The sequence below is a fragment of the Canis lupus genome, chromosome 21 (genome assembly GCF_048164855.1).
Source record: "Canis lupus baileyi chromosome 21, mCanLup2.hap1, whole genome shotgun sequence".
In the NCBI taxonomy this organism is placed as follows: Eukaryota; Metazoa; Chordata; class Mammalia; order Carnivora; family Canidae; genus Canis; species Canis lupus.
The window spans coordinates 56163476-56178420 of NC_132858.1; the positions used below are offsets into that span (position 1 = coordinate 56163476).

The window sequence follows — 14945 nt, forward strand, 5'->3', positions numbered from 1 at the left end:
GGGTGAAGGGAAGGAGAGAGCTTCCCATCAGTTACTGGGGGAACCGGGCAAACCTCGCTAATGAGGCCATTTGCTCACCCGACCTGGGGGCACGACTGGCAGGACACTGGCAGGACACGGGGAGCAGGGAGGCCGGGCCTTTGCACCGGGGCTGTGTCCCGGGGGCCCTGCTCACGCCCGTCCAGCGTATCCACAAGCCCCGCGGGTGTGGCCGGGCCCGGGCCACCCTGCAAGGGCGCCAAGCCCATGGGCTCACCCACTTGCTCACGGATGGCCCAGGCGGGTGGGCCTCGAGGTGGGAGGGGGGCTGAGGCCCGGGGCATGCGGCCGAGGTTAGGGACCTGCTGACAGGGGTGGGACGGGCCTCTCTGAGCCCCGAGACTCGGCCACGGTCACGGGGGACAGGGTCTGGGGCGTCGAACGCCGTCCACACGCACAGGCTGAGTCCCCCTACGTTCACGACCTCTCACGACCAAAGGCCGCCCTGGCTGCGGTGTCCCCGAGGATGCAGCCGCCTCCTGGCCTGCACCCGCCCCGGCGACGCGTCGTCACCCCCGTTCCCCCCAACACACGGCCCGGGGTTCAGGCCCTGACGGCCTCTCGGGCCCCGTCACCATCCCCGACCCGTAAAGAAACAGGGGCCCAGATCCTCCCCAGATTTCTACATTTTAACTTGCGCCGTTGAATTTTTATGTTTTGCTTTGAGAGTAGGTGTGGGGCGGGGTGGGGGGTGCAGAGGCATAGGGAGGCAGGGCCCATGCCCAGCACGGAGCCGCCGGGGCTGGGTCCCCCACCCAAGACAGTGACCTGAGCCACTGAGCCACAGTCGGGAATCGGAAGCCTAAACGCCGGAGCCCCCGATGCCCCAGCGCCCCCAGATCTTCGCCCAAAATCTGCACACCTGTAGTGATGACCAGGTAAGCTCACAGGTGGGGGGGCCTGGCTGACCTCACGGCCCCCCAGCAAAGCTTGCCCTTGGTTTGGGGCCACCTCCTTCGGCAGGACGTGCCTGGCTCTGCGCAGAGACCACCGCCAGGGTGCCGCCACCCGCCCAGCGCCCCGGGGCCGTGTGGGGCGCCCCGAGAGCCAGCAGAGCTCACAAGCTTGACCTTCTGTGCCCTGAGCGTGTCCCTCCATGTGAGGGGACGGGGCCCCCCAGCTACCGACGGTGTCTGCACCCCTAGCGGCTCCTGACGGCACCCAAGGCCTCAAGTCCCAAAACGCATCCTTCCCTTAAAGAGCGACCCCGCCTCACAGGGCACGTCCACACTCCACAGGGGCTCGCACGCAGTGCACGGCCTCCCTCCCCCCCAGCCAGCACGCCTGGCCATCCATCCGTCCATCCGTCCATCCGTCGGTCCGTACCTCCTCCAGCGTGGTGTCTGAAATCCCGAAGCCCGTGAGCCGCAGGCAGGGCAGGTTGTGCTCCAGGGCCCGGAAGAGCGCCCCGAAGCGGGCCCGGTCCGTGTCCCGGGGAAGCCCGTAGACCAGCTCGCCCGGGCTGCTGTCGCGGAGGAAGGCATGTGGGACGTGGCTCTGTATCAGGGCCGTGGCCCGGGCGAGGTCCTGCGAGTCGTCGGCCCCCAGCACAGAAGGCTACCCCGAGAAGGGAAGGAAGGGGGCTTAGTCCCGGAGCGCCAAGTCTCCACCACCCGCGTCACGCTTGAAATGACAGGCACCATTCAGGCCACAGGCGTTCGGGGGATACATCTTAGGTTTTCCCTTAAAATATGCAGAGGGGCGAGGCTGCTGGTCCCCGGGGAAATGGGATCCCCCCAGCAAGGCAGCGAGCCACCTCGGGACAGCGGGATGCTCAGCCCAGGCTAGAGGAAGCTCAATGCAGGGCCACACCCCGGCACCCCGACCCACACGACCTCTCAGGGGCCCTGCTGCATCCGCCTGCGCGATGGGCCCTCCCCGTGGGAAAATGCTCCCGAGCATCTGGGCCAGGACCCCGCACTCTCTCGGGTGGGGGCTTCTGACTCCGCCTGCACCCCCGGTGCTCAGGATGCACTGAGGCCCCAGAGGGTAACCACCTGGCTCACCCTGGGGGACCGGGATCTGGGCTGCTGGGCACCCGGGACTCCGTGAGCCCCTTCGTCCGGGGCCACCAGGGAGCTGCCGTAGCCGAGCCCCCTCCCTGGACCACCAGGAGCCCCCCACAGGGACGCTGTGGTCCCCATATCCTGCTTCTCTCTGGCCCCGGAGCAGCCTTTCCTGCACCTGCCCTGGGGCCCGGGGCCTGGTGCTGCCCTGCGCCCCGACCGTCCCGCGCCCCCTACCTGCTTGGTGAGCGTCAGGAGGAGCCCCTGGCCGTAGGCTTCGGTCAGGCAGGAGGGGGGCCCGCAGAAGCGCAGCCGGCCCTGCTGCAGGACAGCCACGCGGTCGCTGAGCGCCTCCGCCTCGTCCAGGTGGTGGGTCGTGAAGATGACCGTGCGACCTGCGGCCCAACACAGCGGCGTCAGGACCCGCAGCTCGGCGGCCCCAGCGGGTGAGGGGGGCCCCGGAGACGATCCAAGGACCCTCCCTGACTCCAAACCAGAAAACACTGAGCCCGAAGGTCGGGAGGGCCCAAGCCACAGCTTGGAGGCCGTGCTTCGGGGCAGGCGCCCCGGGGACCTGATGCTGTTCCCCCACGTCCGCCCCCCCCCGGTGACCCCGAGGGGCCAATGATGCGCACGGGGTGATGCAGAGGGACAGGAACACGTGCCCCAAAATGGGGGGACGCCTGGTGGCTCTGCGGTGGAGCGTCTGGCCTCGGCTCAGGGCGGGACGCCGGGTCCTGGGATCCAGGGGTCCCTGCTCCTTGGGGAGGCTGCTCCTCCCTCTGCTCCCCCTCCTGCTCTCGTGCACTCTCTCTCTCTCTCTCTCTCTCTAATAGATAAAGTCTTAAAAAAAAAAAAAACTTAGGAATAGTCTAACGAAGACAGTGAAAGGGACTGTGCGCCCCCCACACAGGTGTATTGGGTCCAGAGCTGACCCGGGATGGCCTCGGGGGGACGCTGGGATGCCTCAAGACGCGCCCTAACCTCAAGGACAAGGATCGCTTTTCGAGACGCCCCCTCCCCGCTCCTCCCTCCCAAGGTATGTGCCCCCCACTGCCCCCCACCTGCACCTGCTCGTTTCAGCCTCAGTAAGGACCCACCGCGGTTGACCAAGCGCCCGCCCACCACCGGCAGGGCCCTACACCACTGCCGCAGGTCACCTGCGTGTCCTGAGGCCCTAAGGGCAGGACCCCGGACGCCCCGGGGACGCTCATCCCTCCCGGGTCTGCAGCCACAGACGCCAGGGGCGTGCGCACCTTGGGGCTTCCCCACACGCTCGCTCGGGGGTCTGTCCCTCCCTCACGTCCAACAGGTACACCCCGAGGAGCAGCGCAGGTGCAGCCAGGTGCTCGGCCTGCCCGGCCGGAGGCGGAGCGCAGGCGGATGCATCCCAGGAGGCTGAGCAGGTGGATGCATCCCGGGAGGCGGGGCACAGGCAGATGCATCCCAGGGGGCAGGGCGCAGGTGGATGCATCCCGGGAGGCGGGGAGCAGGCGGATGCATCCCAGGGGGAAGGGCGCAGGTGGATGCATCCCGGGAGGCTACACAGGTGGATGCATCCCAGGAGGCGGGGAGCAGGTAGATGCATCCCGGGAGGCGGGGCGCAGGCAGATGCATCCCAGGGGGCAGGGCGCAGGTGGATGCATCCTGGGAGGCGGGGAGCAGGTGCATGCATCCCGGGAAGTTGCGCAGGCAGATGCATCGTGGGAGGTGGGGAGCAGGTGGATGCATCCCGGGAGGCTGCGCAGGCAGATGCATCCCAGGAGGCAGGGCGCAGGTGGATGCATCCCGGGAGGTGGGGCGCCCATGGGGACCGGCGGTGGGTGAGGGGCGGGAGGGGACCAGGGACAGGACGGGGGGGACCAGGGGTACCTGGGGCGGGGGTGGGGGTGGGGAACCAGGGGTACCTGCGGCTGGGAAGCCGGGGGACGGGTCCGGGGCTCTTCCCGGGGACCCCACCGCCCTGATGTGACTCTGCACCCCCAGGCCCTGCCAGCCTCGTCTGCCCTCGAGCCGACCAGTCAGCGCGGCGCCCGCTCCCCGGGGCCCTCCCTGAGCCTCCCTAGAACCCTGGAGTCACCGCTCACCCTCCAAGGGCCCCGGGAAACGAGGGGTAACCACGGAGGTCGTGCTCCTGAGATTTCCACCGGCAGCGCATGCCACAACCCGGGCTGGAGACCCTGGAGCATCCCATCACCTCCCCCATCCGTCGCCGCCACCTGTTTCCTCCACCCCGGGGCTCCCCCTCTGTTCCCACGTGTCTCCCCAGGGCGCACGAACAGGTGCAGGACGGAGGGGGCTGCGGCTCAGGACCCCAGGACCTGGGGCGACGCGTTCACAGCTCAGGTGGGGCCCAGGGTCCGGTCCAAGCGGGGAGCTTCCCCCTGTGCCCCGGGAGCAGGGGCCCCACGCGGGCCTCGACCCCAGGACCCGGGATCACGACTTGAGCCACGGAGCCCCCCAGGCGCCCCCTCTCTGTGTCTTAAGCAGCAGGTCTCCATGTCCCGCAGGAGATGGAGGCATCAGAAGGCATCTCCATACACAGAAGGTCGGAGAGCGCAGCGGGGCGGAAACCCCGCCAGCCACTCCTGCACCCGACAGCACCCAGCTAGCTCTCCCGGTCCTTGCCACGTGTTTCCCAATTACAGTGTCTCTGCGTGAAAGGCCGCGTCCACGCAGCTTAGGTGTCAGGGTCACAGACAGAGGCAGACGGCAGAGCCCGTCCCTGACGTCACCCAGACACACGGGATAGAGCAGCGGAGACGCGCGGGGCCCAGGGTCAGCACCCAGCAGGTGCCCGGGGAGCACCCAGGCTCCCTCAGCAAGCGCAGGACGCGGGTTCCCGGCCACAGCCGCACCCCCGCCCCGCAGCCTGAGATTCCAGGAGGAGGCGCAGCCCGGACGGGGACAGTGCAGCGGAGATCACGCGGGCCAGGCGGTCACAGAGGGACACCGGCCCCGGGGGGCGAGCCCAGCACGGCACACGTTGCAGGACGCCGCCTCTGGGGCGCCCAGTGGCTCCGTCCCACGAGCACCCCACTCTTGGTTTTGGCTCAGGTCGTGACCTCAGGGTCACGGGGTGCCCCGGACTCCTGCTCGGCGCGGGGCCTACCTCAGGTCGCCTCCCCCCACGAGAGCCCCGCTCGCTCTCTGCAGTAAAGATCTTGAAAAAACTTCACGACGCACCAGCTCCGCCTGCACCTTTGTGACCGTTCCTTCCGAAAGCAGTGATGGGTCCTCGCGGGGCTGGCACCCGGCCCCACGCGGCTCTGCGGCCTCCGGGGACGCTCTGGAGGGCGCCCTGTCCTACCTTTGCGGTGTTTGAGGAGGATGTCCCAGATGCCGCGGCGCGAGCAGGGGTCCACCCCGCTGGTGGGCTCGTCCAGAACCACGGTCCGCGACGCGCCGAGGAAGGCGAGGCCGATGGACAGCTTCCTCTTCATGCCCCCCGACAGGACGCGGGTCTGTGTGTGTTGATGCCGCGTCAGCTCCACATCCTCCAGGGTCCTGCAAGGAGAGCTCCTCGCTCTTGTCCCCGAACGCCTAAAGCCTTCCTTGGCTCCGTCCACCCGCCGGGACCGCCAGCGACTGGGGACTCGGCAAACCGGAGGCGCCGACGAGGCCCAAAAGCCACGGGCGCTCGGGGACCCTGCCCCAGCCACCCTGGCCTTCGGAGGGATTGCGCCAACGGGCCGCGACGCGGGGGCCGCAGGACCCACCCAGGGCTGTTTGGGGAGAACAGTCGTCCCCCTCCCAGGAGTATTTTCTTAAGGGACCTAGATTTCCATGGGGCACTGCGGGGGCACGTGGGATGAGGCGGCCGTGCGACAGTGGAGGGCCTGTGGGATGCTGGGAGGGGCCGTGGGACGGTGGGGGGGCCCATGGGACGGCGCGGTGGGATGCTGCAGGGGGGCAAGCAGAGGCCCACCCACCGCACACCACGGGGCCACCTGCACAAACCTTGTGGCCCGGCCCACACACAGCCACCCGCCTTCCCAGAGGAGCCGCTCCCTCAAATGCCACCAGCAAGGGACAAATAAGAGCAGCCCTCCTGCGCACACAGGTCCCCTGCTCCTTCCCAGGGGCGCGCCATGTGGGCATCCAGGTCTCAGACACAGGAGAGTTTTGGAAGGGGGGCAGGGGGACCCAGAGGCCCTGCACGGGGCGGGGGCAGGGGGACCCAGAGGCCGTGCACAGGGTGGGGGTGGGGGACCCAGAGGTTGTGCACGGGGTGGGGGCGAGGGACCCAGAAGCCCTGCATGGGGCGGGGGCAGGGGACCCAGAGGCTGTGCACAGGGTGGGGTCGGGAGACCCAGAGGTTGTGCACAGGGCAGGGTCGGAGGACTCAGAGGTCCTGCTTGGGGTGGGGGTGGGGGCGGGGACCCAGAAGCCCTGCATGGGGCAGGGTCGGGGGACCCAGAGGTCATGCACTGCACGGGGGCAGGGGACCCAGAGGTCATGCATGGGGTGGGGGCAGGGGACCCAGATGCTGTGCACAGGGCGGGCGGGGGGGACCCAGAAGCCCTGCATGGGGCGGAGGCAGGGAACCCAGAGGCCGAGCACGGGGCTATAGGGCCGGACAAAACCCCGAAGGCCGCCCGACTCCACCTTCACCACGTGCAGACCACGAGTCTGTATTTTAAGCCGTGAAGCCTGCAGCCATCCTGCACATTGGCCCCTGCAGCGACCCGGAGCCCCCGGGAGGGTCAGCCTGGGACACGGGTGTCGTCAAGCTGCCACAGGCCCGGCTCCGCCTCTGGATGGTCACAGGCAGGAGGGCGCAGGCAGGGCTGGCGCTGACCTGTTCACCTCCCGGCGCAGCGTCCGCTGGGTCCAGTGTGGAGCCTTGATGGCGGCAAAGAGCCGCAGGTGCTCGAGGACGGTGAGGTTGTCCAACAGGACGTCCCGCTGTGGACACACGCCCAGCTCCCTCCTGATGGCGGCCAAGTCCGTGTGCAGGCTCCTGCCGTGGACGAGGACGGCCCCAGACGTGGGCGGGTGGAGGCCGGTCAGCACGGATCTGCCGGAGAAGCGCGTGAGCTCGGGGCCCCGAGCGGCCGCTCCAGATGCCAGACCCGGGGGCCGCCGGCTGCACCCCACGGCGCTTGCGGAGTGTCGCTGGCTTCTCCTGGGAAGTGGGGGCCCGTGACGATGCTTACGGCCCCAAACCTGAGCCCCTAGAACATGCCGGCGCGCGGGCGTTCAGGATCATGAACCCAGCTTCCGTTACAAGGTAAGGAAACCGGCGCCTGGGGGCTGAGTCGGCGAGGCACCCGCCTCGGGCTCCCCTACGACCCGGGTCCTGGGGTCCAGCCCCGGTGGGGCTCCCCGCTCAGGGGGGCGTCTGCGTCTCCCTCTGCTGCGCCCCGTTTGTGCTCCCTCTCTCTCCAATAAGTAAATCTTTAAAACCTGAGGAGACCTGAGGCAAGCAGAGCACGAGCCCGCCGCCCATGGTGCGCCCCCGCCCGCCCGCCACCCCACGGCCTGCATGCACGTGGAACGTGTGACCTCCAGGGACCCCGCGGAAGCTCGCCGCCCTGACCCAGTCAGAGGGAGCCGGGGGACGGCCTGGCTCTGCTGCCCGCTCAGAACCTTCACTACTCAGGGGTTTGGGGCCGTCCTCACGGTTCCGAGACTTTATAGGCACGCCCGCCGCCCCTAGCTCGTAGCAAATCCCAAATCCGCCCCTGGCTGCTTATGCACAAGACTAACAGGTGCATCCACGCAGGAGTATCCGTGGGGAGGACCATAGCAGCCCCGTCTACAACCCCGCAAACCTGGACGTAAGCTCGGCCACCACCCACAGCAGGTGTAAGGATGAGCACACGGCCCCAGAGCCCCGCGCCGGGCGCCCAGGGGCGATGCGTCACGGCCACCATGAGCCCCAGCGTCAGCGCCCCGAGGGCACCAGGGAGGGCGCGGCTCCCGAAAGTGCTCTGCGCCGGCGCCCAGCTCACGGCCCGCACAGGCTGCAGCTCCGCCAACCTCCCCAGGGACCGAGCCGCGCAGGCTTCAGGCCTCCTGGGGGTAGGAGAGACGACGCACTCGCAGGCCCCAGGCGCCCGCGCTCCGCTGTCGGCGGGATGCGGGGCGCTGGCTCGCGTCTCCGGGCGCCCGAGGGCTCCCCGTCCTGAGCTGAGACACTGCGAACGCTCGGCGGGATGGGCAGCTGGACTTCAGCTCCGAGCACAGAGCAAAACTTCCCTTTTTTTGACTTCTATTGGAGATTTCTGTGTGTTATTTTGCTACTTTGCTTTAGAAGCTCAAAGCAGGGGCCTCCGGGCGGCTCAGCGGGTGGAGCCCCCGACTCCTGCTTTTGGCTCAGGTCCTGATCTCACGGATTTGGGATCGAGCCCCACGGTCTGGTTCTTTAATCAAATCTGGAGCCATTGGGCCCCAAACCAGAAGTCAAGCCGGGACTCAGGCGGTGGAGAACCTTGCAGACATCCCTCCCGATTCAAGTTCCCAGAGACAGGAGAGCGAAAGGAAGCGTGGCGGGGGGACGGTGCGGCGCCCCAGGACCCACGTGAAGATACAGTGCGGCATCTGCGGGGAGCGAGGGGTCGAGGGACCCCACCCGCCCGCTGTCCCGGGGCCCCGTGGGTCACCACCGCCAGTGCCGAGCGGCTCAGGCCCCGGGGCCGTCCGTCTGTCCCGTGTGTCAACGAGCGTGGGGCGGGACTCACATGACGGTGGTCTTCCCTGCGCCATTGGTCCCCAGCAGGGCGGTGATCTGGTCGCTGTGGAACGTGATGCTCAGGTCTCGGATGGCCGCCTTGTGGGGCTCGTACTCCTTGGTCACGGACACCAGGGCGACGCCCGGGGGGCCTCCTCCAGCCGCCCCCGCCCCGTCGTGTCGCGAGGACCCTGCAGACAAGATGCCGACTCACCCCGACGGGTCCCGGAGCCCCCGGAGCCCCCAGAACACGGCTCGGCCCTGGCAGCGCAGCCTCGGACGCGGATCGCAGCTCACAGAAACGCACCCAGAGGCGCGAGTCCCTTCCCCACGGAAACCAAGAGGCCAATTACATCACAGCAGAAATTACGGGGCGGCCGGGCGGCCGGGCGGCTCGGGGTCCCTGCAGGGAGCCTGCTTCTCCCTCTGCCTGGGTCTCTGCCTCTCTCTCTCTCTGCATCTTTCATAAATAAATAAAATCTTAAAAAATATAAATGGAAGCGCCGTGATGGGAGCCTGTGCTCCCTTCCAGGGGCTGCCTCTGAAGTCCCGCCTCCACGGGACGGCCTAGGCGAGGCCTGGGGGAACCTTCGTGGCGTCTCCGTGAGCACACCGGGCAGCTGCCCCCTTCACCTTTGTTTCTCACCCACTCATGCTAGCACCCAAGCTTTGTTTTGCGGCCGTGGAGCAGGTGCACGCGCGCACAGAGGCTCTGCAAACAGCAGGTGATGGAAGGACCCCAGCGCTCTGGCCCCCGGCCCAATGCCACCACCGGGGGATCGTTCCTCGGGACATAGCCCCGAGCCGCGCTTCTGAGCCCAGCACGGACCCCGGGGCAGCCGGCAGCCGAGGCAGGGGCACAGTTGGAGACTCCAGCCCCACGAGAAACAGAAGGTAAGCAACCGGAAGGGAAGACGGACGTGCCTCCGACGCGGCTGCTTTACAGACCTTCCCTGTCGGAGTCCTCGTGGGGGAAGGACAGGTCAGGGCCAGGCGCGCGGCGTCCTCCTGCCGCTAAGCCACACAGACTCTTCCAATATGATGCAGTAAAGGGGAAATACCACGGTTTCCTTAAACCGAAAGCTCCTGAAAAAAATAATAATAATAAAACATGATGGAAATCAGTTTATTTTTGGGCAGCCCGGGCGGCTCAGCGGTTTAGCGCCGCCTTCAGTCCAGGGCGTGACCCTAGAGACCCGGGATCGAGTCCCACGTTGGGCTCCCTGCATGGAGCCTGCTTCTCCCTCTGCCTGTGGCTGTGCCTCTCTCTGGGTCTCTCATGAATAAATCAATAAAAAAATAATAAAATAAAATGTCAAAAAATAAATAAATAAAATAAAAACAGCGCTGAACAATCGCCGCACGTCCCCGGAGTAGAGCTCCGCGCCCTCCCCCTGCCCGGTGACGTGGTCAGTTGCACACGTGCACAGAATCCTCCAAGTGACTGGGAGCTGAGGCCCGAGTGGCCCTGCAGCCACGGAGACATGGGCGATACTCACCCAGTGTAACCGGAGGCTCAAGGACACGACCACACGCAGATGGGGCGAGTGAAGGAGGGTGCGGGGCTGGGATCCTACGGGCTGAGCCGTGTCCCCCAAGGTTCCCGCGGACGCCCGAGCCCCCAGCTGCCCAGAATGGGGCAGCTTTGGAGGAAGGCCTTCAAGAGGTGCCTAAGGCCAGGCGAGGCCCCGGGTCAGCCCTCATCCCATCCAATGGACGTCCTCACGGGGACAGACTAGGGCAGACGGGGAGCGAGGGCAGAGGGACAGGACGGGGCCATCAACCAGCCTCCTGCGGCCTCTCCCGTGCCAGCCACACGGCCAGTGTTGCCACGCCCGCCCCCGAAAACATGCACCCACAGGCAGGATGTTCTCCAAGGCCCGAGCCAGCGACCAAGCACCCCAGGCGGGGAGGGATGAGCAGCCTTGGATAACCACGGCCTATGCCACACGCTCTCCCCCTGCACCTGCCGGAGGCGACCACTCGAGTCAGGGTGTTGTCAGCACCCCTCCCTCCCGGGGGGCAGGGGCCCAGCCCGCGGCAGGACTTCGAGGAACTGCGTGCAGCAGCCCCCGGGAGCTGCTCCGCCGGGCACAGGCCTGCAGCAGCTGACGCACTGTCGCCCGAGTCGAGCGGGGAGGCCCGGCACCTCGGTGCTCCGCCGAGGGACCCGCTCGGTGACCAGCATCAGCGCCATTGACAGCTCGAGGGCTGGCGGGCAACGGACCCAAACACCTTGGGCGATGAGCGTCTGGATGAGCAGAGGCGAAGGGGCACCGCCCTGCGCTTGGCTTTCCCTTCCAAGTGCAAACGCGCCTCTGAGCGTCTACCAGCCCCGCAACCGGGGGTAACCGGGCACATTATATGTGCAAAGGCCCTGCGCTCCGAGGGCCTGTCCTCCAGGGGAGCCGCCTGCTGGCACGCAGGCCCGGGGGCTCCTAAGCCCTGGCCCCCAAGGCCCCGCAGGGGTCAACACAGAAGCCGGTGAAACCAGGCAGATGGCGCGAAACCAACTTTAACTGGAAGCGCATGGAGGAGAGTCTATGAAACAAGAAGGCTCAGGGCGGGCGAGGTGTGCGCGGGGAGCTCTGCACAGGGTGGCCTTTGGCCCCGAACCCCGCGGGCCTGACCCGGCCTCCCGCCAAGGCTGCAGGGCGAGAAATGTGGGTGGCTGCACCCACCCCGCACTGCAGGGACGGGACAGACGGGGGATGGGGAGGGGACCCCACCCACCAGGCACTGCAGGGACAAGACAGACAGGGGACGGGGAGGCAGGGGACGCTGCCCACCCCGGCCCTGCCGTGAGGCCTTCCAACCTGCCCAGACCCGCCCACGGCGACGCTTCCCGGGCTGAGCCACCTGCAGGGGTGCCCATGGCTGTGCGAGCGGACTTCGGGGTGGCTCCGCCAACAGGCCCTTTAAGTTGCAGGTGTTACTATCACTGGGGCCTGGGGAGGCCGGGAGACGGGAACCCGCCTGGAGCAGGTGGTTGGCTGCTCAGGCCCCAGGGCAGGCGCACAGGGCAGGGGCAGGACGGGCGCAGTAGGGAGACACAGGGAGGGGACTGAGGCCGTGGCCGCTGCTGTGCCTGCTGTGCAGGAGCAGGTGAGGCAGGTGAGGCAGGTGAGCAGGCTCCGGGGCACAGGGGCCCCTCCTGGCTGCGCGTCCCAGCCCTGGGCCATGAGGGCAGCAGCCGGAGAGCCCACGGGGCGGCAGCGGGGCGTAGCCGGGTTGCCGGGTGTGCACAGAACAGCGAGCTACGTCTAGGACGTAGGGGCCAGCCCTGGGGACAGTCCCTCCGGGGGGGGGGCACTGAGGCCCAAGACGTCAGGGTATCAGGAGCACCGGCGATAAGAAGGCACGTGCTTAACGATGGGAGCACGACCGGCCGTTCCTGGGAGGGGTCCGCGGGGCTGGGTGTGCTGCGGGTGCCCGGACAGCCCAGCCAAGAGAGCTGCCCCTGACCTGCCCCCTGGGAGGCCCGTCTCGCACAGCCAGGCGGCGAGGAGCTCAGGTCCTGGGTTCGGGTCCCGCATCGGGCTCCCTGCTCTGCAGGGAGTCTCCATCTCCCCCTGCCTCTGCCCCCCCGTTGTTCCATCTCTCTCTCTCTCTTTCTCTCTCTCTCTCTCTCTCTCTCTGTCAAATAAATAAATAAAATCTTTTAAAAAAGAAAAGAAAAGCCACCTCCAGCAGGCGGGGCCTAGGACCTATGAACCCGGCGCCCTGGGGCAGCTGTAACGACACCGAACCTCCCAGGAAGGCACTGAAAACGCATTTCGTTTTCTGGTGCAGAAACGCCCAGCGTTTCAGGAAACCACGTCATCGGTGCGATGCCAACGGGACGTCTGTGGAGACCCCAGGCAGCTCAGCAGTAGCCGCTCGCGTGGCTCATGACGCACAGATTCAGGACAAAGGATTTGCGATCGCTTCGAACCAACTCAGAACCAAGTATTTTCAGAATTGGCAGTTTTAGGAAACGCGCTACGCTCCGTTAATAAAGGTGTTTGAGAAGCTACGTCCGGTTATCATCATTCTGCGTATTTTTTAAGTCGCTCAGCAAAATAATAAAACATCATGTCGTAGAGATTCCGCATTGAGGTGAGGGGCAGGGAGGACCTGGTTACGTCTGACGCCACCTGCAGGTGCCTGTGCCTCGGCTCTCAGGGACGTCACCCGGGGCTCCATCCCGGACCCTGAGGTCATGACCAGGGCCCCGTGCCGAGCTGGCTGAGCCACGCAGGTGCCCCCACCCCATGTTGGAGCCTGAGAAGTTATCTGACCCCACACTTTCGAGTAAGACCCAGATCATTTACAAAAATGTCACTTTTACGAGCAGCTGGGGGGCTCAGAGGTTGAGTGCCTGCCTTCGGCCCAGGGCGTGACCCTGGGGTCCTGAGATCGAGTCCCGCATTGGGCTCCCTGCATGGAGCCTGCTTCTCCCTCTGCCTGCGCCTCTCGTGAATAAATAAATAAAATCCTTTTTTTTTTTTCAAGTCACATTTATCCACTTCCCTTGGCTGTAATGTTTCCTCCCACATTATTCCTAGTTTAATTAAATTATCCCCGCATTTCTTATCACATACAAAAAACTCTGATTGCTTAACATTAGTTTTCATGACAGTTCTCATCCCGTTTATCTCTGCCATGTGTATTCCTTGCTTCTAGTACCAAACGGCGTTGGATCCTTTTCCTTCCCTTAGATCCGAACCTTGTCCTCGGAAGTAAGGAAAGCGTCCGAGTACCTCCCTCCTTGTTCTAACAGTCGTGCCTCGGCGCTGAGAGTTTATATATTATTTTTTACAGATCACTTTCCTTTTCTTTCTTTCACGTTACACTTAATTTACATTAAACTTTCAAATCAGGTTGGAAGGCGGCCTCACTAGCTGCGGATCCCATTCCAGGAGAGTAAAGGAGCGATGGAAATCATCTGTCCTAAAAGGAACGCGTCGGGTCAGAGAGCTCCTCAAAATCGCAATCCCACTTAGGAAAGCCCATCAGTATTTTCTGGCAGTTTCCTTTTTTTTTATGATTTATTTATTTATTTATTTATTTATTTATTTATTTATTTATGATAGTCACAGAGCGAGAGAGAGAGAGGCAGAGACACAGGCAGAGGGAGAAGCAGGCTCCATGCAGGGACCCCGATGTGGGACTCAATCCCGGGACCCCAGGGTCATGCCCTGGGCCAAAGGCAGATGCTAAACTGCTGAGCCACCCAGAAAGTCCCCCCTTCACTATTTTCAACAATTTTTGACCATTGTCATCAATTTACATTTCTCACTGCCCTTGAGAAGTATTTCACCGGTTGAAACCAAATTGCCTTTTTAGTATTTTTTTTTAAATGATTTATGTGGGTTCCACTCGACTTTCCCAATAGAATGCTTCACCTGAAGCGGTATGAGGCATATGAACTTATACACTGATCTGGAGACAATCAACACACTTAAAATGGTAAACGCCCACGTTGGGGAACGTGGCACCCTGTCCGCTTACTCAGCTCTACTTCACGTTCGCCGATCTTTAAAGAGGAAACGTGTGGGGATGGGGGATGGAGAGCATCCCAAGCAGATGCCGAGCTCAGCGAGGAGCCTGACGCAGGACTCGATCCCGTGACCCCGAGGCCACGACCTGAGCCACCGGGGCGTCCCTCGCCAGATGTGTAGTTTCGTCCTTGATGCATACCGTCCTCTACGCTAGACTCGCACGGACACATCCTACTGCTCTTGGGACGGGCAGCGTGGCACGGTTGCTGCCGACACGCAGCGGCACCTCCAGGCAGCAGGTCCGCGTGCCTGAGACGGACCATCGGATGCCCCCGCCGGCTCGGCAGTCTCGCACAGGACCTGCCTGCGGCGGTGGCCTGTCTCCGTCTCCGGGTTTGGACACAGCTGCCTGCTGCGTGTGCTTCCTTCCCCCAGGGCAGAGCCTCGGCCCCAACGTCTATGCCCGCCCAGGCAGCGCAGCCGACCCCAGCTCACCCGTCCTCCCTCCCTGGGCCCGGTCTCCCGCCCCCCCCCCGCTCACCTTCCGCAGGACCTCGGGGAGGGGCCGCAGCCCGAGGGCCTCCCCGGATCCCTCACCAGGGCCCCGCGTGGGCGCCCATTACAGACCATGTCCCTGTCCGCGTGGCCCGGCCCCTTTCCTCACCCACAGCCGGCCTCCCCAGCTGCCCGCCCTGAGCCCCCGCGGGGTCGCTGCCTCCTCGTGGCCGCAGCGTCCTCGAC

The 14945-nt window shown here is 65.3% G+C and overlaps 1 protein-coding gene across 1 annotated transcript in view; it reads right to left on the minus strand.

Annotated features, from left to right (window-relative positions):
- Positions 1-14945, minus strand: part of ABCA13 (ATP binding cassette subfamily A member 13) — a 188038-nt gene that overhangs the window by 97833 nt on the left and 75260 nt on the right. Inside the window, exons 28-33 of the mRNA XM_072791800.1 lie at positions 9670-9807; positions 8732-8912; positions 6847-7065; positions 5356-5552; positions 2283-2440; positions 1366-1596 (exon numbers count right to left, since the gene is read on the minus strand). Of these exons, the coding sequence (XP_072647901.1) occupies positions 1366-1596; positions 2283-2440; positions 5356-5552; positions 6847-7065; positions 8732-8912; positions 9670-9807 (1124 nt within the window). The remainder of the gene's footprint in view (positions 1-1365; positions 1597-2282; positions 2441-5355; positions 5553-6846; positions 7066-8731; positions 8913-9669; positions 9808-14945) is intronic.